Source organism: Mustelus asterias, chromosome 9 (genome assembly GCF_964213995.1).
Source record: "Mustelus asterias chromosome 9, sMusAst1.hap1.1, whole genome shotgun sequence".
NCBI lineage: Eukaryota > Metazoa > Chordata > Chondrichthyes > Carcharhiniformes > Triakidae > Mustelus > Mustelus asterias.
This window is the reverse complement of record NC_135809.1, coordinates 38,940,201-38,963,163: the sequence shown is the minus strand read 5'-3', so window position 1 is coordinate 38,963,163 and position 22,963 is coordinate 38,940,201. Positions and strand designations below refer to the sequence as shown.

General features: G+C 39.5%; 1 protein-coding gene across 7 annotated transcripts in view; it reads left to right on the top strand.

The window, feature by feature from the left end:
• LOC144498633 (protein kinase C and casein kinase substrate in neurons protein 2-like) overlaps window positions 1-22,963 on the top strand; it is a 99,601-nt gene that overhangs the window by 63,483 nt on the left and 13,155 nt on the right. For 4 of the 7 annotated variants that reach the window (XR_013498736.1, XM_078220046.1, XM_078220047.1 and 1 more), the window contains 6 exons: window positions 322-477; window positions 4,809-4,981; window positions 7,657-7,777; window positions 16,341-16,468; window positions 17,640-17,747; window positions 19,787-19,977. Coding sequence is in view for 5 of the 7 variants with exons in the window: in XM_078220046.1 (XP_078076172.1) it covers window positions 322-477; window positions 4,809-4,981; window positions 7,657-7,777; window positions 16,341-16,468; window positions 17,640-17,747; window positions 19,787-19,977 (877 nt within the window). In the remaining 2 variants the exon portion in view is untranslated. The remainder of the gene's footprint in view (window positions 1-321; window positions 478-4,808; window positions 4,982-7,656; window positions 7,778-16,340; window positions 16,469-17,639; window positions 17,748-19,786; window positions 19,978-22,963) is intronic. The other 3 variants (XR_013498737.1, XM_078220049.1, XM_078220050.1) reach the window with 1 other exon arrangement.

Here is a 22,963-nt window from a genome sequence, read left to right as displayed (position 1 = left end):
ATGAGAAGAAGTAAATGGAGTGAGAGGAAGCCCTTGTTTTGGTTCAGTAAATTCCATGTCATTCTAGTAGTAACTTGCCAATAAAGGTAAACCGTTCAAGAATTCTATAAGAATAAATCTCATATATTGAAAACAATTGCCATAAAGTTTTATTTATTGTTTCATCAGTGCTACAAATTCTTACCTAGTTTTGCCAAAAATGTCCTTTTATGGCCAAAGTTTTACATGTGGTAATTCACAAGCTGTATCTTGCAGCTTGTTTTATTTTTAAAAGGAAAGTTTATTTGGTAATTAACTAAACAACTTTTTTGCTTTTTTGAGGTGGAAGCTGCCAAGAAGGCCTATCACCTAGCTTGTAAAGAAGAAAAAATAGCAATATCCAGGGAATCAAACAGCAAAGCTGATTCAAATGTAAATCCAGAACAGCTGAAGAAAGTGCAGGATAAAGTAGAAAAATCCAAGCAGGATGTTCAAAAGGTAATAATATGCTACTATTTTATGTACTCAAACTATCCCAAGGTGACAAACTGGGTAACACAGTAGAATGCACAACCATTTGCATTCCATAGATCATACTGTTGTGAAATGGATGGATATGCCAAATTGCAGAATAATATTTTGGCATTTAAGATGTACTCAAAAGAAAATGTAGACCACTGAGAGGAAAGCAGGAATACTACCTCTGGCTGTCTCCAGAGTTGAGAAATTCCACTATTTGACAGAATTTTGACTTTTAGCTAATGGAATACTGCCCTTTTAATTTCTTTCTAACCTCTGGCTCCCCCCGACCACTGCCATTTTCAATGTGACCAAAAGGCAGAAAGAGAGAATCTCAAAGCCTGCAAAATCTCTGCCAGCGATGAGGTGGGGAGCAGGCTTGGGGGAGTCGCCACTCATCCCACAGGGAGAGCGCACTCTACTACCGGCCACTTGGTGGCGCCCAGGTCTCAGCAGCATGATGGCACAGTAGTTAGCATTGCTGCCTGACAGCGCCGGGGACCCGGGTTCGATTCCTGGCTTGGGTCACTGTCTGTGTGGAGTCTGCAACTTCTCCCTGTACCTGCGTGGGTTTCCTCCGGGTGCTCCGGTTTCCTCCCACAGTCTGAAAGATGTGCTGGTTATGTGCATTGGCCATTCTAAATTCTCCCTCAGTGTATCCAAACAGGCGCCAGAGTGTTGCGACTACGGCATTTTCACAATAACTTCATTGCAGTGTTCATGTAAGCTTACTTGTGACACTTTAAACTTTAAAGAGCAGTGGTGCTTGAGTATTAGTAGGGTTTGGCAGGGCCGGTTGGTGGGCGAAAGCTAGACTGAAAACTACTAGATTATATGAAGTAATATTTTTATGAAGTACTTTAAAGACACAGATTTTCATATTGTACGATATTGGAAGTACAGTAACATTAATTAAATACCAAATGTTAGTAAGCTGCTTTATTGCTGTTTTGCTGGTGTCTAGTGTCCTGTTAGTTTGAGAGTTTTAAAAATATATTCCTTCATGTGATGTGGACGTTTGCTGCCCATCCTTGGTTGCTCTTCAGAAGGAGATGCTGAGTTAAAATGGGTCACACTGGAAGACAGTTTACAAAGCAGTGTCATAGTCCCTTGTTTCACTTTGCACGTACATGATCCAGCAAGTTTATCTGTTAGTGGGGACTTCATTTTGTATTACATTCACTAATTGCATTGAATGCTGAAATCACTTGATAATTTGATTCCAATGCATTAGTCCACAGTCTTGGTGGTAATAGAAGGTAAACAATGGAAAAACTAGAATTTCTATCCATGTGAAGTCTAGTAATTCTATTTGACGTAGGCTGAAAGAATTAGCATTCACTACATATCATAAAATGTGCGACAATTACATGATTCTCTTTGGCTTTGAACCTTCTCATGTCTGAGTCTCTTAATATTTGTGCAGAAAGTGATGATGAATACAAGGCTAGAAATTAGTACATCCCACATACCCCTGATCTCCAAGGGGATCAGCCCGCAGCGACTAAGCACCCCATCCCCATGTTATTCCCCATGCCCCCTCCTGCACAGCTACATGGGATTTGTTAACCCCCCCCAACTGAACTTGAGCCCCCACTGACCCACACCACCCGATGTCCGATTCTCTCTCCCACACAATCCAGTCAAGTCCGCAATATCTTCAGTAACATTTGGGCATTGGTGTCATTTGGAAACTAGTGCACACAGGAATGTAATAAGAGCTTAACGTTCTCTTGCTACATTTTGTCTGCATTTTTACACAGACATTATTCCATATGTTGTGTAATTAAATTCAATAAATTGAGTAGTTCATGAGCTAGCACCGTGAAATAACCAGCTATTGGATTGTTTTACAAACTCCACTTGTTCATTAATTTTCTTCAGGGAAGGAAAGCTCACATCCCTAACAAGCCTAGAGCTTATTACTGCAATCTCATAATGCGCCGTTGACTGTGAAGTGGCCTAACAAGCCCTTCAGTTAATGAAAATCAAGACAGAACACCATTGTAAAGAAAAGTATCAGACTGACCCACTTAATATGACCCATATGTTGAATACAGATTAGATGCAGACAATCCCATCCCGGTTAATTGTATAGAATCTCCCTCAAATATCTGAATGCTGGTGTTGAGGTTGAATAATCTGTTCGATAAACAAGTCAAGTATCATTATTACCCAGAACTCTCTATTATCCTCCCTGGGTTTATCCCCTCTGAAGCAGAAAACGCTCACCTTCCGGGGAGAAACAGTTATATGGACCAGGATTTTCCTATCATACCACCAGCAGGTATCATCGCAGACAGAATAGGAAAATTTAGAGAACCATTGACTTTTAACAGCTCTCCAAATTTTCCTGTCCTGCTTGGAAAATGCCCATCAAAGGCAGAGCTGGAAAATCCTGATTCTACAGTCAATCTGGCAGGCTCGGCTCTGAGACTCCAATTTGATTCTAGACTCCATGAAGTCTCACGGTTTCAAGTTAAGCAAGATCCAAGAAACCCCCTGCTTATTGTACCTAACACCCTCACCCACCAAACTGATGAATCGTAACTCCTTCATGTTGGAGGAAGCAAAGGCTTTGACGGTTTTGGGGCTCTGGCCTTTCAATGTCTAACAACAAATGAGAGCAACTTTGAAACTGAATGCATACCTGGGAGTTTGGTAAAGAGGTTGTTTCTTTGCTTTTTTTATAAACTTTTTCACCCTGTAGAAATGATAGAATACTAAGAAAAATTCAGGTTAATCAAGCAGAGTCAACATTGTTTTATGAACGGGAAATCATGTTTAACCAATTCATCGGAGTTCTTTGAGGAAGTAACGTGCAGTAGATAAAGGGGATGTACTGTACTTTGATTTCCAGAAATAATTTGATAAGGTGCCACATTGAAAGTAATTGTGAAAAATAAAAGTTCGAGCCGTAGGGGTGACATATTGGGTATTGTTGAAGCTGGGCTAGCTAACAGGAAACGGAGGGTAGGCATAAGTAAGTGGGCCTTTTTCTGGATGGCAGCACACAATGTGCCACAGGGATCAGTGCCCGGGCCTCAACTTTTCACAATTTATATAAATGACTTGGATGAAGGATTGCTGATGGAACAAAGATAGGTAGGATAGTAAGATGTGAAGTGGACACAAGAAGGCTACACAGCGATGTATATAGGTTAGGTGATTGGACAAAGAGCTGGCAAATGGAGTATAACATGGGAAAGTGTAAAATTGTTCATTTTGGCAGGAAAAAATAAAAAAGCATATTATCTAAATGGTGAAAGTTTGCAGAGCTCTGAGATGCAGAAGGATCTGGATGCCTTGAATGTCTTGCAAGAATCGCAAAAGGCTAGTATGCAGTACATTAAGTGATTGTGAAAGCAAATAAAATGTTATCATTTATTGGAAGGGGAATTGAATGCAATTACCTGGGACGTTGGTGAGTACTATGTACAGTATTGATCTCATTTAAGGAAAGATGTAAATGTGTTGGAAGCAGTTACTAAATGAATACCTGGAATGGGCGGGTTGTCTTATGAGGAAAGGTTGGACAAGCTAGGCTTATGTCTGCAGGAGTTTAGAAAATAGGAAGAGGCGGCTTGATTGAAACATATAAGGTCCCTTGACAGGGTGGGTATGGAGAGGATGTTTCCTTTGGTGGAAGAATCTAGTACTGTGTTTTAAAAAAAAAAAAAATTTTGTCCTAAACGGACAAAAATGAGGATAAATCTTTTTTGAGGGCTGAGTCTTTGGAACTCAGTTTCTCAAAAGACAGAGTCCTTAAATATGTTGTAAGGCAAAGGTCGATAGGTTCTTAATCACCAAGGAGGTGAAAGTTTATTGGGGATAAGCAAGAATGTGGAGTTGAGGTTGAAAGCAGATCAGCCATGATCTTATTGAATGGCAGAACAGGCTCGTAGGGCCGAGTAGCCCACTCCCGCTCCTAATTCATAAGCTTGTAACATTTTCTCAGCACTCCTTACCTGGCCTGCCTCTCGTAGCAAAAGAAATAATGTCCTTTTTTGCCCTTTGTCCTTCTCAATCTATTTGTTGCAAACGTACTTGCCCATGATAATATTGATGAGTAGCTACAAAACAGACCTGAAAGATGGTGAGATTCTATTTAGGAATTGAAGATTGCCATCCACTTTCTTTCAACTGTGATGTTAAATGCTGAAAGCAAAAGGGTTGGTTTACTATAATGGAAATGAACTATTGCGTGTAAGAATACTTTGCAAGTCCTTGTGTGTTTCATGAATCATGCTGTTTGGAATATGGCACATCCTCTGAAATGGATTTCACTAAAGGTTTTTTCATTTTTTTAGACACAGGAAAAGTATGAGAAAAATCTAGATGAACTGAATAAGTCCACACCACAATATATCGAAAACATGGAGCAAGTCTTTGAACAGTGTCAGCTTTTTGAAAACAAACGGCTAGAATTCTTTCGAGAGGTCCTGTTGGAGGTGAAGCAACATCTTGACCTTTCTGCTACCAGGTAAAGAATAATATAATGTGTGCTGTGAAGCAATTCGAACTGAACACTGAATATTTGCACTAAAAATAGTTTCAGACACAATTATATTCAACATTTTAAATGACATAAAATTTACAGAAGAAATGCTTGTTTTTATGTAGGGCTGTACACAACCCCAAGGCACTTTACACTCAAAAAGTATTTAATTGGCTGTAAACACTGTTTCAATATAAGGAAATGTAAGGGCCAATTTATTTATAGCAAGATCCCAATAACACCAGGCTGATAAGTGACAAATTAAACATTTTTGTAATGCTGATTGAGGGATACGTTGTAAACAGGACCTCACCTGCCCTATTGATCTTCAGGTGATGCCCTGAACATTGATCCCCCCCTAGAGAGAGCATAAATACTTTGTTTACATCACTGTGCAGTGCTGTCCCAGAATTGAACTGGAGAGTCAGCCTAAATTATGCACGAGAGAAAGTATGCATGCATTTACCCCTCTAACCTAATTGTCCCTGCACTGTCTAGCATGTAGCTGTAGTAGTAACCATGGGATTATTGTCTTTATTGTTGTACTACTTAAACTGCTTCCTCAAGCCTGAAACATTTTGCTTAGGACATTAATCCTGCTTATAGTTAGTTTTATTTTGGGCCATCGCTTTCATCTGATTTTCCGTTCTGTCCAAGAACTTCTGTACCCGGTTCATTCCCATTCCTAAAATTTGTACTATTTCATCATAGGTTTTTATGCCTGGCTTTTCTGGCTGTACCATTATGCTCAGGAATATTGGGACTCCTGCCTTTTATGGTAGAAGCACTACCATGCTTCTTTTCTCCTCAAAATAATGGCAAACCAGAGCTCAGTCTGTCCAACCTCCCGCCCATCTCTGAGTGGCCCGCCATTCTCCCCCACCTCTGTGGCCCGCCTTTATTTACAGACTTGATTTACAATGACTTCACGGCCTGAATGGCTTTTGCTATCATTTGGAGGTGTGCCCTTTGAGGTGTCGGCAAGCATGAGGTGCAGTGAAGGTGATAAAGGTTTAATGAGGCATGGCATGGGCAAACAATAAATATGGAACAGTAAATTCCTTGTGTTATGTAAATTTCAGTCATGGCAGTAGATAATGTTTTATAGGTATTTTAAAAATACCTGCTATTTCATAGTTCCTTTCACATTCTCAACGTGTCAGAGCTGATATCTTTTACAGTGTCCTTTACTGTTGTAAAGTAGACAAATGTGGCAGCCATTTTGCACGTACCAAAATCCCACAGTAATGGAAGGGATGAATGAGTGGATAGTATTTTAGCAGTGTTGATTGAAACCTAATGTTGGTTGAGGGGTAAATATTGGACAGCTAGCACATTCCTTTTAAAATGTGCCTTTTTCTTGTTTGTGAGTTGCAAGTAGTTTAAAGTGTTCAACCCGTCATGTCTGTTGTGCAGAATGATGCTTTGCTGTTATCTTTTGAGTGCCCTAATATATATTGCATTTGGGCACTGTGTCTACCGCATGCAAGTGCAAAGCCATTATGTCAGCCAGCAAGCAGTGCTATACCAGTAAGTCATTTTTCCAAATAATCCACTTCATGCCTCTGCATTGAGGTTCTTTTCACTTCATTGTTGTCTACCGTTTCTCACTGCCTCCAGCCTTGCCAAAGGTTGCCAAATGTATAAAATTAATTTTGACACTTTATAATGATGGAAATGATATTTACTCCACTGGTAACTATTTATCTTTTCAAGTGTCTGCATATGTTTAAATTTGACCTATTAGTTGGTCTTTTGCATAAAGCTAAAGCTGTATGATGAACTATGAAGAATTATTCAAGAAAGCCAGTTTGCCAGAGGTGCTCAAAGTTATAAAGTGATGGAACAGAGACTATTTAAAGCAAAGACTTTACAACAATTGAGTCCAGATCACATCCCAAACACAGATATTGGGCAAGATTTTCCAGCCTCCCAACCGCGTGTTTCCTGCCGGCGGGAGGTGGCGCGTTGTTTGCTCGTGGTGAGATTCTCTGGTCCTGCCGCTGTTAATGGCAATTCCCATTGATGTCACTCCACGCCGACGGGAAACCCGCGGGCGGGAGTGCATTGGAGTGAACAGCCGGAGAATTCCAGCCATGATTTGGATGTGAGTTAATTTCTTATCTGAAACTTACAGGCAGCTTAATTCCATTAAAAGATCTATCTAGCTATAAAAAGGTTTGTATTTATAATTATTTTGTTCCATTTTATAATTTGGACCAGTAGACAGGATTTGCAGAAGCTGTAAAGGTTTCTGCTTTTTGGTGAGTTTTCTCGAGTCAGAACCTGCAGAAGCCTGTGGATTTTTTTTTAAACCGGAAACCATGATATATTTTCCTGCAGTTTTAAAAAAGAAACAATTGTTTGCTATTTCTTGCTGGAAACCATTATACCTTCCTGTGGTTTTAAAAAAGGAACAGCCATTTGTTAATTCTTGAGTATCTTGATTTATAAAAGTAGCTTTTTACAGATGTATTTTGAATTATGTGCTCTACAAACAGCACAGTGAGGTGGTAGTGGGAGAATCACATTCACACACATATTGTAGCATTGTACAATATTACCATACTGAAGAGACAAAACCTTTTATTTCTAATGAGTGATGAAAATTTAATAAATACCCATTCCTTTGTCAAATATCAGCTTTGTTTTTTCCACAGTTATAGCACTATATACCAAGAGCTGGAACATACTATTAAGTCAGCAGACCCCGAGGAGGATCTTAAATGGTTCAGGTGTGCACATGGTCCAGGAATGCCCATGAACTGGCCACAGTTTGAGGTATGTTATTTGATTTGACTGCAATATCACAGTTAGAAATTTACCTACTTCATCACATTTGTTTACTTTCACCTAATAATAGTTAGAGTTGAATGCTAGAGTACATGTTTTGTCTATTTCTTGCTGAGTTAACTGGATGAAATGAGATTACTTAAGTGACTCGGCATTCTCAACGGGGTGTTCATTCTAATGGCGGTTATTTCCTGATAAGAAATGATTAGTTTTTAAATTAAGTATTTTGATTTCTCCATTTGTTTTGCATGTTTCTAATTTCTTATGATTGTCACTTCATTACAACCGAATGGTGCTTGTATTTAACTGACCCCATTATTGAGTCATTATCAGAATTCAATAACATTGTGTCATCGTTTGAGCATGACATTTCATTAATAATGAATGAAGTATGCCAAAAAAAGCTTAATTACAAATAAAATTTAGACTGAATCAATAAATAATTCATTATTAGTAAGTAGGAGACTTACTGTAGCAGCTTGTTTCAGATCATTTAATTTTTTGACATTACCTTTGGCGTGCCCTCAAGATGTATCCTTGGCCCCTTCTATTTCTGCTCTAATTTGCTTCAGCAACACAATCTGAAAACATCAGATTCCACAACCTCCATGTTATCAAACTTCTTGACCAACATCCAGCCCTGAAATAGCTGCAGTACACTCCAAATACAAATGAGAAAGACAAAAGCCACTGTCTTTGGTCACCAACTTTGTCCCCTTGCCATTTTGTCAACCTGAACCAGACTATTTGGAACCTTGCAGTCTCATTTGACGCCATAAGCGGAGCTTTCAAATCCATATCCTCTCCATCACAAAGACTGGCTATTTACAACTCTAACACTGTTTTCCTTTCACTCTGTATCAGCATATTGGCAGCTGAAACCCTAATCCTTGATTTTTGTAGGCTTCAGGTTCAACTATATCAGTGCTATCCAGGCTGTCACTCATTTTGTACCCTTCATCTCATCCTACTTGCATCAGGTCATGTTAGAAGCTACTATTAAAGAACCTTTAACAGGGCACTTGGATAAGTTCAAGGTAACCAGGCAGAGTCAACATGATTTTGTGAAAGGGAAATCATGTTTAACCAACTTATTGAAGTTATTTGGGGAAGTAACATGCTGTGAATAAAGGGCAAACCAGTGGATGTACTGTACTTGGATTTCCAGAAGGCATCTGTTAAGGTGCTACATCAAAGCTTATTGCAGGAAATAAAAACACCTGCTATAGGGGGTAACATATTGGCATGGATAGAAGATTGGCTGGCCAACAGGAAGCCGAGGATAGACATAAATGGGTCTCTTTCCAGGTTAGCAAGATGTAATGAGTTGTGTGCCACAGGGATCAGTGATGGGACCTCAAATTTTCCAATTTATATAAATGACTTGGATGACGAAATGGATGGAATGATTGCCAAATTTGTGGTAGGTAGTGATAAGGACGTAAAGAGGCTACAAAAATATATAGATAGGTTAAATGAGTGGATAATGATATGGAAAATGTAGTTTAAGATGGGAAAACATAAAATAGTCCATTTTGGCAGGAAGAATAAGAGAGAAGCAAGTTATCTAAATGGTGAGAGATTGCAGAACTCATGCAGAGGGATCTGGGTGTCTTAGTGCATGAATCACAAAGGCAGGTATAACAAGTAATTAGGAAAGCTAATAGAATGTATTATTTGTTGCGAGGGAACTTGAATACAGAAGTAGATGTGAAGAGGTTATTTCCTTTTGTAGGAGAATCTAGGAGTAGGGGTCACTGTTTAAAAATAAGGGATCGTAATTTAAAATGGAGATGAGGTGAATTTTTTTCTGAGGGTTGTGAGTCTTTGCTTCCATTCAGGAAAAAGAGTTCCAGAATCTTTCAATATTTTTAAGGCGGAGGTAGATAGATTTTTGGTAAGCAAGATAGGTTATCTGGGGTAGGTGGTTAAAACAGCTATGAGTTTCTATCAGATCAGCCGTGATCTTGTTAAATGATGGAGCAGGCTCAAGAGCTGAATAGCCCACTCCTTGTTTGTTATGTTCATCTCATTTCCCCCGTTCACCCTCGGCGTAATTACTGGCTTCTGGTCCACCAATAACATGATTTTAAAGTTCTCACCCTGGTGTACAATCCCATGATAGCCTTGTTTCTTCCTATTTCCATAACCGCCTCCAGTCTATAACTTTACAAAAACCCTGCCTTCCTCCAATTTTGGTCTCTTGTACATCCTCCATTCCCTTTGCGGCGCTCCTGGTGGTCGAGCCTTCAGCCACATAAGCCCTAAGTTCTGGAATTCTCCCCTTAAAACGTCTCCACCTCTTCCTCCTTTAAAACCCTTCTTAACACCTACGTCTTTAACCGAGTCTTTGGTCAGCTATCTTAAAATCCCCTCCTTTGACTCGGTGATTGATTATACCCCTATGAATTGCCTTGGCATATTTTCCTACATTAAAGATAATTTTACAAAGTTATTGTTGTTCATTTGAATCTTTGAGTTCATGTCTGGCATCATGCAACAGAAGTTGCTCCTTAGGTTAACTTTTCATTAATTTGTGACTATTAAATGTTGTTACATTTATATCGTGTCCCTGCATGGCCACAGCATTGTTAATTTGAAAGCAAGTAGAGTCATTTTGACAGTTTTCTACATACAGGTCACTGTTGTAGGATTTTTGTAAATTACCCAAGTGCTGTGATTGTGTCAACTTTCATACCGTGCAGGCCAATGTTTTGGTCTTGTTATTTGAGCTAAGTTCTGCTGTCACCAGGTTTTACTGGTTAGGTTTGTATCTCTGGCATGTTTTGTTTACTCTTAATGATAGAGGATAATGTAGGTCATGGGAAGAATAGTGAAGACAGACATGTTTACTGAGTTTTTGAACATTTTCTCTGATATGCATCTGTTCCAAGTCAATGGACATTTATTTGAAACAATGTTATGTTCAATTCAATGTCAGTGAGTATAATTATGACAGAATAATTGAAGCTGCCTTTTTGAAAAAAAATTTCCAAACGTTTCTGTGGAGAGAGCCAAAATAAAATGTACGCAACTTCTGTGAAAACGATCCAAGCAATATGACTTTGACCAGTAGATGTTATAAACTAACACATTCAATACATTCAACATAGTATTCCAATACGCTAAGCGAATGGTACCCAGAGGGATTATCAAATATTGTAAATTGCAGTTGTTAAATCCAAAGTGACCTTTTTTTGAATGAGGTCCCTATTGTTTGAGGGGTTAGGGAATGATTTGTCATACATTATTTGCAGTGCAGTGATATATGTGAGGGATAGAGTGACATATTCCAATTTAAATTTCAGTATTGTGAATCTTTAACGGACAGGTTAGGAATGCTGGCCAATTATGCCAAAATGACATATCTGCTAGTGTGATTTCTATCTGTGCATCAGCCCCAGATTTTGCATATCATTTGCATTAATTTATTTTCATCGTAGTGACCACTTTTTTCAGTTATATGCAAATTGTTTTCATGTAGCAATCAGGCTATTGAGTTGGATGATCAGCCATGATCCTAATGAATGGCAGGCTTGAAGTGCCAAATGGCCACATCCTGTTCCTATTTTCTATGTTTCTTATTTGTGCAGTTAAAACAGGACAAGGCAATAAGGGGTAACTGCAAGGAGAGGGGGAGCTGATGGTATCAAACAGCGAGTCAGTCTTTGTGGAGGGAAAAAAGCAGAATGTGTCAGTATTACGGAGCTATTGGGATTGACACACTATCAGCAAACTGTGTGCAAACACATTTTAAAATTCTGCATTAATTTGCACCCGTTTTCTCTCCTGCTGTCTTCAATGTTCTGTGGTTACAAGGGTGCTTCTTGCCCTATGGTGCCTTACTACTTTCATTCTTCTGCAAGCATATACCTTGAGTGTTAGCAGTCTTTATTTTCATTTCAAACGGAGTGTTTCTAGCAGACCTGATTGCTTATTTCCCAGTGTTGCCTCCCCAACTAGAATTTCAACCGTTCAGGATTTTCCCGGAGTTGCTCGGAATAAAACATTGATCTGAAGACTGCTATATGCTATTTGATATTAAAGTGAGACCATGTTTGTTCCGTTTTTATTTTTTTATTCGTTATTAAGAAAATGGTGGTGTGGGGAAATAGTTATTTGGCTGTCAATCAAACCAAGAACTGGGACTGGCTAGTGTACCTGGACCAGGTAGTCAAGTAGTTGGAGTTTGAGGAGAGAAGAGGGAGGCTGGGTTCAGGTGACTGGGGCTCATGTGCAGATTAAGAGCAAGTGGGAAAGGTATAAGAGGCCAGTTTTTTTGTAATATTGGGAAAATAGCAGCTGCAAAACATGGTGAGTGGGAGCAGTATTGAGAGAATAGTTTTATTAAGAAACACTTGTGTCACAAAAGGGTCTCTGGAATTTTTGTAACATGGGAGGGGGACTTTCAGAAGCAAAAAGGTTGAGATCCCTGCTGTAAATCCTGCGAAATTTTGAATCTGTCCTCAGTCACTACAATACAGCAGACACGCTAAGTTTGAATACAACTGAAGCTGGAAGTAAATGTAAGAGCTCCATGTGTGTTTCGACATTTTCTGTGCGTTTTTCAGATGTGATTTATACATTTTTCTAATTCCTTTTGCAAACGCATGCTGCCTTGATAAGTCTAAGACTGCAATTGATGTTATGGGTGTGCATGCTTCAAAATTATTCAAAGGCATGCTCGCATATAATTGCATGTTTCTCAAGACTGAATTGCTAGTCTGTATAAAATGCTGTGCAATAGTTTATGTGGAAGATCACCAGGCTTTTAGTGGTAAAACTGTTCTGTTTAGAATCTTGGAAACTTGCAACTCAGAAGGAGGTCATTCAGACTGGACGAGTACCTGTACTGGCTCTGTAAAGGAACATTCGTACTTAGTCCCACATCCCTGCTTCTGTGTATAACCTGAGTGGAATTGAAAGTTTTTTAAATTATGGCTTTGATCAACTTTTAATGATTTATGTATGTCTGTTTCTTGATCCATGTTCCTCTACCCCACCTAGACTTGTCCTTTCCACATAGTAAATTATCTCCCTATTCTTCCTTGCAAAATATACTACCTCACATTTATCTGCATTGAACTTCATTTGCAAATTATTTGCCCATCCTGCAAGTTTATTAATGTTCTCCTGTAATATGTTTTAGTCCTCCTCAGTACTGACTATCCCCTCCAATTTGGTGTCATCTGCAAATTTAGAAATTATGTTTGATTCCAAAGTTCAAATTGTTAATACAAATTGTGAAAAGTAATGATCCCAGCACTTATCCTTGTAAAATACCACTTCCCACCTTCTGCCACTCTAAATAACTACCCTTTACTCCCATTTTCCGCCTTCTGCTTGACATCAAGCAGTCTATCCTGCCTTGACTCTGCATTCTATGACCCAATTTATTTGTCTGTAATGGGCACCCTATCAATACCCTGTTGAAAATCTAGATACAATACATCTACAAAAAAACTGCATTTCTATAGCGCCTTTCTAAAATGTGTTACAGCCAATTAAGTACTTTTGAAGTGTAGTCACTGTGGCAAGACCCAGGATAACAATTTTAACTAATCTTTAAAACCTTTGTGCTGTTTGAAGAGTTCAGGTTCTTTAAAAAATGTCATGTATTTTAATCTTATTTAAAAGCCAATTATCAAATTTAATGAACTTTATTCTAACATCTTGGCATAGTATATGCTGACATTTTCAAGAGTTATTTAACAATAGACTAGATAATACATTTTTTAACCTTTTTCTCCTTTTTCTGGCTAACACTTAACAGGATGAAGTAAGTTTTCTTTAACCTGTCAACTTTGCAAATTTCATCATATTATAAATGAGAGAATGTTCTATAATGGTTCAAGTAACTCCAGTGTTTAATCAGTTAACTTATGTTCACTGATCTGCTGAATACAGGCAACACAGGTTGTTGAAAGATCTTCTTTAGAGAATGATTCAGAGTGTTCAGAATGCATTCCCTGAATGAGGCTATTCCCTCGAGCTGTAGTTTCTTCACTGGGAAGCAGAAAAATGTGAAAGCCAAAAACAATCCACTTAAAGAAACAATGTGCATGCATTCATACAGCACTTACTGCTTCCTCATTCCGTCCTAACAATCGTGGCCTAATTTGAAGCATCATTCAACTAGTTACGCAGACAATTTGTTGACCAGCAAGATTCCCACAGACAGTTTGTGAATAAATGGCCAAAAGGATGAAGCTGAAGTGCTCTCCAGATTACCAGGCAAAACCCCTACTCTTCAAAAATTGTTATAGGATCTTTTAATGCCCCAGAAGTGGTGGGTGGTGGGGCTCTTTCTTAATTTAAATCTCATCCAAAAGATGGAAGCTGCAGCAGTGCTGTATTGAGACTACACACAAGGAAGTGTGTAGCTTGAACATGTGCAACCTTGTGAGCTAGAGGTGAGAATGCTACCAGTTGAGCTTATTTGACACACCATTGCCCCGTTTCTATCTTAGCTGCTCTTTGTATGCCGTTTTGAAAGACACTCCTTCTAATTTGGCTTTTAGCGGGCCTAAAAGGAAGCATAGGGAAAGAGTATGTCTATTTTTTAAAAAGCACATTTGTAGGAAAACCTGTCAGCAGTTGGTGATTGAGGTCAAGTGAAGACTGTTTAAGCTGATAGTGACTTGTTCATTTTCAGCCTCAAATTTGACTGTGGTGCCTGCTAGTGTTTATGGTGGGACCCAAGGTGCTTAGCACAGCAGGGCAAAAATAAAAGGGACAAAGCTAAGCAATGATTTGAGATTGGGAGAGGTGACCAAAACCCTAACTGAAAAGGTGCATTTTAAGTAAGTTTTTTTAAGATGTAGGAAGAGGCCGAAAGGTTGAGGGAAGGAGTTCCAAAGGTTAGGTCCAAGATGGCTGAAGGCTGTCACCATTCACAGTGGAAATTCACCAGTTAAAGGCTGGGGGAAATTGGAGAGGAAAATTGGGCAAGGCTGTGGATGATTTGAAAATCAGAATTTAGATTAATTCAATTGGTTAGTGGGTAGGAAGCCAAAATCTCACCTCAGACAAGAGCTTCCGCTGAGTGAGTCAGGTGACAATCAACTGAGTTAGAATCTCTGAAGGAATGCAGTTTGAGAAGCTGGCAATAATGATACTGAGGAAATTGAATCTAGTGGTGATAACAGTGTGGATAAAGATTTCAACAGCAGAACAGGTGAATGTGTATTTAAGTGGTCTTGTTGATGGACATGATATGGGGTTTGAAACTTGGGTGAAACAAGATGCACATGATGTAGTCTGATCAGGTAATCGGTGAAGGAAATAGTGGCAAGGGAATTGTGTTTATGGCAGGAGCTGAAATTGGAATTTTATTTATTTATGACATAGCTCAGACAGGACATCGGACAGCACAGAGGCAATTGTGGGTCAAAGGAAATAGTAGATCGGAGTGTGAACAGGAAGCCGATCCTTTGCCTGCTGGGAACATTACTGAATAATGTGGATGAGGAAGAAGAGGGAGCGAAATCTCAATCCATACTAATGAAAGGACAGGAAGAGAAGTCCTTGTTGGAAATAAGCTGGCTGTATTCAGACAGATAATACTGGAACATGTGAAGGCTGTACAAAAGAAGTGTATAGAGGAATAGCATAATTGGCTATATTGAAATTTGCAAGGGAAGTAGAAGAGGATAGGTGGGTTAATACACCAATGTCTCGGCCACGGAGGATGTCATTCATGACTTTAGTCTCAGTGCTGTGAGCAGAGTGGAAATTGTTCTGAACAGAGAAATGAACTGAGGTGGGTGACAACAATATTTTTGAAGACCTCCAAGGAAAAGGTTCGAGATAGGCCGGTGGTCGATAATGAGCGTATCAAAAGTTTTGTCTTCATCCATATATGAGCAATGTGGGAACCCAAAAACTGTCTCAATTTTGATGGCAATATGAGCCCAGAAGGGAAAAAAAACAGTAAAATGTTGGAATAAGACGACTGGCCTGAATTGTTTTTTTTCCTTCTGGGAGGATGTGTGTTTTATTATGAGTTAAACTTTTAACTCAAAAACTCCATAAGCCAGTGTGCAGTTGTTAACAATGCAGCAATATATTTGCAAAATAGTGTTTAGCAGTTGTTTACTATTTTAGATTTTGATTGCTATGAAAAGTTTGACTGCATATTATGATGGTGTTTAAAATTATGAAAGGATGTGATAAGGCAGATAGATGCATACATTTCCAGTAGTTCAAGGGTCAAGAATGATTGCCCATTGATATAAGATTGAATGTAAGGGATTTGGAATAGATGACAGGAGGAACTTAAACCTTCAAGATTAGACTGGAGAGGTGAAGGGAAGAAATGGGTTAGAAATAGCATTCCATGGCCACATTGAACATAAACTTTCAATTATCTTGCTCATAATACAGAGTAATGGAAACTGAACCCACCATTTAAAAACAGTACACCAAGACTGTTTGCTGTACCTATAAAATGGCCATAGTTATCATTTTGAAAATGTTTAATTTAGCAGACAACAACATTGTGGCCAGAAAATTCTTTATTTTTCATGCACTCTTATCTATAATTAAACAGGAATGGTGTGCCGACCTCAATCGCACACTGAGTAGGAGGGAAAAGCCTAAAAAGACTGGGGATGGAGTGACATTGACTAGTATCAGTCAGACAGGAGATCAAGCGTCCCAACCACCCACATACAACAGGTAAGAGCATCAAAATTTCTGCATTTACTGCCAGTTTCACAGGAGAGAAATAATAAAGAATTTGCACCTGATAATGCAAACTATGCAGCTTTGTAGTAACTAAATACATATGAATTTTTGCTTATTGTAGATAATTCTCTTGCATCAAATTATATAGTGCTTATGTTTTGAGAATTTTATACTGAAGACTGGATACTTTTTAAGGCAATTATTGCAGTTCTTCTCAACAGATTTATACAGAACCAGATGACTTCATGTAGTGATGAACCAAAAAGATTAATGCTTCAGTCATGAATTGTCTATTTTATTGGTAATTTTGAAATTCACCTCTGTATAATTTGCACTAAATATTTCAAATACGTTTTTTATAGCTCTGTTTAAGTTTGCAGCAAATTATCTATCAGTCAATGATTAAAAGCAGCGGCTCCTGAAATCTACCATTTCAGAAGTCATCTTGTACAGTTTGACTTTACGATCAAGAACAATTTGCAAATAATGCACATTTTTGTGACTTGTGCAACCTTGCCACTAGTGCCTGAATCATACTTAGAGTATGGAGATCCCTCAGCAGCAGCGAGTTTTCACATGCTGTGTGGCTTGAAAAATCACATGCAGCAATCTCAAAAACTTCCTGTAAGTTTCCCATTGTAAACAAGACCATGCAGTAAGGTCTCAGAAAATTTATGTTGTGCCACTACCAAGTGATATCACAGTTTTACTTAGTGCAGAAATTCTGGATTAAATAACTGCAGAAGTTTGACTAAAATTTGTGATGCAGCTGCACATGAAACCTTTGATCCCAGAATGACAACTTTTACTACCAAAGTTAGAGTGGAATTTTACGTCCTCATTGTGGTGGGGGCATAAAATCCGCTAGTGTAAAATTCCACCCTTTATATTAGAATTTTTGAAAGGTTGTTTGTGTGAATCTAATTTTCAGAATCTAATTTTGCAGGAATAAATTTTTGCTGTTATTACAGGATGCCCTGTGTTGTTCAGGTGAATCTATTTGCCTTTAGTCAAGTCACAATAATGGTATTTAACAAATGTAATTTATGAAGCTGGTCAGTGGCATAACTGACATATTTGTGTTAGCTAATGGAATACGTTATTGTTTGAATTTTATTGTGAAAAGAGCTTGCTCTTAATGATGTTATTTCCCAAATGGCAGTCTTTTTACCCGGAGTACTACTAATTCGATACGTTCCAGTTGTAACCCATTTGAGGAAGAGGAGAATGGCAAACCTGTTGATGAGAAGGAGAACACAATAACCAAAAAGTTGGTGAAAGATTGTTTTTGATGAGCTTCACACTTTCATGCTGCTGCTTAACGTTTCCTTATTCTAGGTTCCACAAAGTCAGTGTACTGACAAATGCATGGATTTGTGCACTGTGGTCGATGCTGCTCTAAATATACCTCTTCCTTCTTTCTTTGAAACAAATTTTTAACTTCGAGTTGCCATCTTTATACTTACCAGCTTTTGTTTCTAACTTTGTTGGACTACTTGCCATCTTAACAATGGTTATCTTATTGATTCCTGTGGCTCTTCTCATTTAGTGCAATCTATCACATTATCGAATGTGAATACTTGGTGTGTGTTTGCATGCTGAAATTTTTAAAACGTTTGGAATTTTCAATTCTTTTTACAAATTTCAATCAGTTTGGTGGGAGGAGAGGAAAAGAATTAAAGCTGTCTTTATACTCATCAGTAAAGCTGAAAAGTCAAGATTGAATAATGTCTTAAATAAAAGCAAGATATTTATGCTGGAAACTGAAACAAAAACTGAGAATGCTGGAAAAACTCCAGGTTTGAAAGCAGGTCTGGCAGCATCCGGAGGGACAGAAGACAAAGTTAACATTTTGAGTCCATATGACTCCTCTTCAGAATTAAAGAGAGGGAAATGTATTGGATCATATACTGTATAAGAGGAGGTGGATCAGAGTGTAAGGTCAGGGATCAGTGGGAGCTGGTAGAGATTGCAACAAAGATGTAGCAAAACTTAAGAACAAGTGACAGATTGTGGGGGAGGGTTTTGTATTGGAACAAAAAATGATTGGGATGTAAAAAAATTAAGATTGAGGAGAAACGTCTCAGTTTTAAGTTGTTGAACTCAATTCCTGAGGGTTGAAACATGTTTCATCAGAAGGTTGAATCTCAGTTCAGGGAAAATGCAGACATATCAGAAGCCCCTTTTTCAAAGGTAGAATCATAAGAACGATGGAGAAACTGGAAGAATGGGATGCAGTCCCTACAGGAAGCAGCATGTGAGGAGCTGTAGTCGAGGTAGCTGTGGGAGTCAGTGGACTTGTAATGATTGTTGGTGGTAGTCTATCACTAGAAATGGAGGCTGGTGACCTACTGCTAGTCCTTGCAACCAGTTGTTTAAGAGTATATGAAAGTGACCAGAGTGATTTTCTTACTTTCTTGCTCTTCTCTTTGTTTTCCCCTCACCTTCCCATCATGATCTCTGAGTTCCCATAATTATGATGTGGAGATGCTGGCGTTGGACTGCGGTAAACACAGTAAGAAGTCTAACAACACCAGGTTAAAGTCCAACAGGTTTATTTGGTAGTAAAAGCCACTAGCTTTCAGAACAGGCTGTTTCTTCGTCAGGTGGGTGGGAGTTCTGATCACAAACACACAAACTCAATTTACATGAATAATGATTGGAATGTGAGTCTTTACAGCTAATCAAGTCTTAAAGGTAAAGACAATGTTGGGTTCATGTCACACTATCTGTAACCCCCACAACCTGCCTGGATGTGCAAAATCTCACTAGCTGTCCTGTCTGGAGACAATATACATCTCTTTAACCTGTGCTTAATGCTCCCTCCACTCACATTGTCTGTACCTTTAAGACTCGATTAGCTGTAAAGACTCACATTCCAATCATTATTCATGTAAATTGAGTTTGTGTCTTTGTGCCCTGTTTGTGATCAGAACTCCCATCCACCTGACGAAGGAACTGCCTGTTCCGAAAGCTAGTGGCTTTTGCTACCAAATAAACCTGTTGGACTTTAACCTGGTGTTGTTAGACTTCTTACTGCGTTTTCCCATAATTATGGCAGAGATTAGATGGATGACTGTGTGGGGAATTGCTCAGTGATTATCCTGGACTTTTTCATTGCTGATGTTAGAGTGCCAATACATTGCCCTGTGCTCTTATAATGCACTGTTCAGTTTGAGTTGTAATCCGTGTGTTTTGAGATGAAAATTACGTTAGAAAATAGTCAGTTTCAGTTGGTCTGAGAAATGTACATCCTTCTGATAATTTAATTGCCAAGTATAGTAACAAATTTTTTATATTTTTGATCAGTGTCAGCAGCCACGAAAAGAACCAAAACTACACCACAGAATGGTCAGATGATGAAACAAACAATCCATTCAACAGCAATGAAACAAATGGTGATAATCCTTTTGATGAGGATCATTCAGGATCAGAAGTCAGAGTGCGAGCATTGTATGATTATGAAGGACAAGAACATGATGAGCTTAGTTTTAAAGCAGGTAAGTATCCATGTATTTTAAACTTGAATCTAGTTTTATTCCAGGATCCTAGTAGATGGAACTGCATGTCATGGGCAGGCATTATTAAATTAGTTCATGTTTTCAGTTAGCTTGTGGTGGAAAGAATGCTCAGTATAATTGGTTAAAAAGATGGTTGCCTTTTTTTTTGATTCCTGTAAGAAGTCTCACAACACCAGGTTAAAGTCCAACTGGTTTATTTGGTAGCAAATACATTTTTGATTGCCAGGGATGTTTGGTTTAATTTAAAAGCATGTCGCCTTATTCAGCAAGTAGCTGTCTTGGGTCCAGATCAAGGGGGGGGAGCTTTCCCGTCCCGCCCACCACAAGAATCGTAGCAGGCAGGGGGCGGACCATGCAAAGGTCCCTTGACCTCGGGTGGGATTTTCGGTTTTGGGGTGAGCGCGGCCGGAAAATGCTACCCCCCCATATGTCTTTGCAAAAGCTAAAGGTTGTCAAGATATTGGATAAGATAAAAATTTAAGAGATACTGAAAAGACTGGCAATACTTAAAAGTGGTAAGTCACCTGGTCCAGCGGAATGCACCGAGGTTGATGAGGGAAGGAAGACGGATTTTGTAATGGTGCTGTTGATGATCTTCCTTCGATGCAGGTGGAGTGCCAGAGGACTGGAGAACTGCAAATGTTACATCCTTGCTCAAAAAGGAGAGAGGGATATTCCTGTCAATAATAAGCCAGTAAATTTCATGTTGATGGTTGATAAGCCTATAGGAAAAATAATGCAAGAGAAAATTAACAGCCACTTGAACAAGTACAAAGAACAAAAAAATTGCAGCACAGGAACAGGCCCTTCGGCCCTCCAAGCCTGCACTGACCATACTGCCCGACTGAACTAAAACCCCCTACCCTTCCGGGGATCATATCCCTCTATTCCCATCCTATTCATGTATTTGTCCAGTTGTCCCTTGAAACTCACTATCGTATCTGCTTCCACTACCTCTCCCGGCAGCGAGTTCCAGGCACCCACCACCCTCTGTGTAAAAAAAAAAACCTGCCTCGTACATCTCCTTTAAACCTTGCCCCTCGCACCTTAAACCTATGCCCCCTCTTCCACCCTGGGAAAAAGCTTCTGACTATCCACTCTGTCCATGCCCCTCATAATCTTGTAGACTTCTATCAGGTCGCCCCTCAACTTCCATCGTTCCAGTGAGAACAAACCAAGTTTCTCCAGCCTCTCATGTATTTTATGTATTTTCTGTAAATCTTTTCTGTACCTTCTCCAAAGCCTCCACATCTTTCTGATAGTGTGGCGACCAGAATTGAACACTGTATTCCAAGTGTGGTCTAACTAAGGTTCTATAAAGCTGCAACACGACTTGCCAATTTTTAAACTCAATGCCCCAACCGATGAAGGCAAGCATGCCGTATGCCCTCTTGACTACCTTCTCCACCTGTGTTGCCAATTTCAGTGACCTGTGTACCTGTACACCCAGATCCCTCTGTCTATCAGTACTCTTAAGGGGTCTGCCATTTACTGTATATTTCCTATCTGTATTAGACCTTCCAAAATGCATTACCTCACATTTGTCTGGATTAAAACTCCAAATGCCATCTCTCTGCCCAACTCTCCAACCGATCTATATCCTGCTGTATCCTCTGAAAGCCCTCATCACTATCCGCAAATCCACCAACCTTTGTGTCATCTGCAAACTTACTTATCAAACCAGTTACATTTTCCTTCAAATCATTACAGCAACGGTCCCAACACTGATTCCTGAGGAACACCACTTGTCACAGCCCTCCATTCAGAAACGCACCCTTCCACTGCTACCCTCTATCTTCTACGACTGAGTCAGTTCTGTATCCACCTTGCCAGCTCACCTCTGATCCCATGCGACTTCACCTTCTGCACCAGTCTGCCATGAGGGACCTTGTCAAAGGCCTTTCTGAAGTCCATATAGACAACATCCACTGCCCTACCCTCATTAATCATCTTTGTCATTTCCTCGAAAAACTCGATCAAGTTAATGAGACATGACCTCCCCTTCACAAAACCATGTTGCCTCTCGCTAATATGTCCACTTATTTCCAAGTGGGAGTAAATCCTGTCTCGAAGAATTAATTTCCCTACCACTGACGTAAGGTTCACTGGCCTGTAATTACCTGGATTATTCTTGCTACCCTCCTTGAACAGAGGAACAACATTGGCTATTCTCCAATCCTCTGGGACCTCCCCTGCAGCCAGTGAGGATACAAAGATTTCTCTCAAGGCCCCAGCAATTTCCTCCCTTGCCCCTCTCAGTATTTTGGGGTATATCCCGATAGGCCCTGGGGACTTGTCTACCTCAATGTTTCTGAAGAGCCCCAATACCACCACCTTTTTGATCCCAACATGACTCAAACTATCTACACACCCTTTCCCAGATTCATCATTCACCAAGTCCTTCTCTTTGGTGAATACTGACACACAGTACTCATTTAATACCTCACCCATTTCCTCTGGCTCCATGCATAGATTCCCTCCCCTGCCCTTGAGTGGGCCAACCCTCTCCCTTGCTACCCTCTTGCTCTTTATATGTGTATAAAAAGCCTTGGGATTTTCCTTAATCCTGCTGGCCAATGATTTTTCGTGACCTCTTTTAGCCCTCCTTACTCCTTGCTTAAGTTTCTTTCTACTTTCCTTGTATTCCACACTTGCTTCGTGTATTCCCAGCCTTGACAAATGCTTCCTTTTTCTCTTTGACTAGGCTCACAATATCTCTCGTTATCCAAGGTTCCCAAAACTTGCCATACTTATCCTTCATCCTTACAGGAATGTGCCGGTCCTGCATCCCTATCAACTTACACTTGAAAGCCTCCCACATGCCAGATGTTGATTTGCCCTTAAACATCTGCCCTCAATCTACATTCTTCAGTTCCTGCCTAATATCGTTGTAATTAGCCTTCCCCCAGTTTAGCACCTTAACTTGAGGACGGTAAGTATAGACTTATAAAGGAGAGCTAGCATG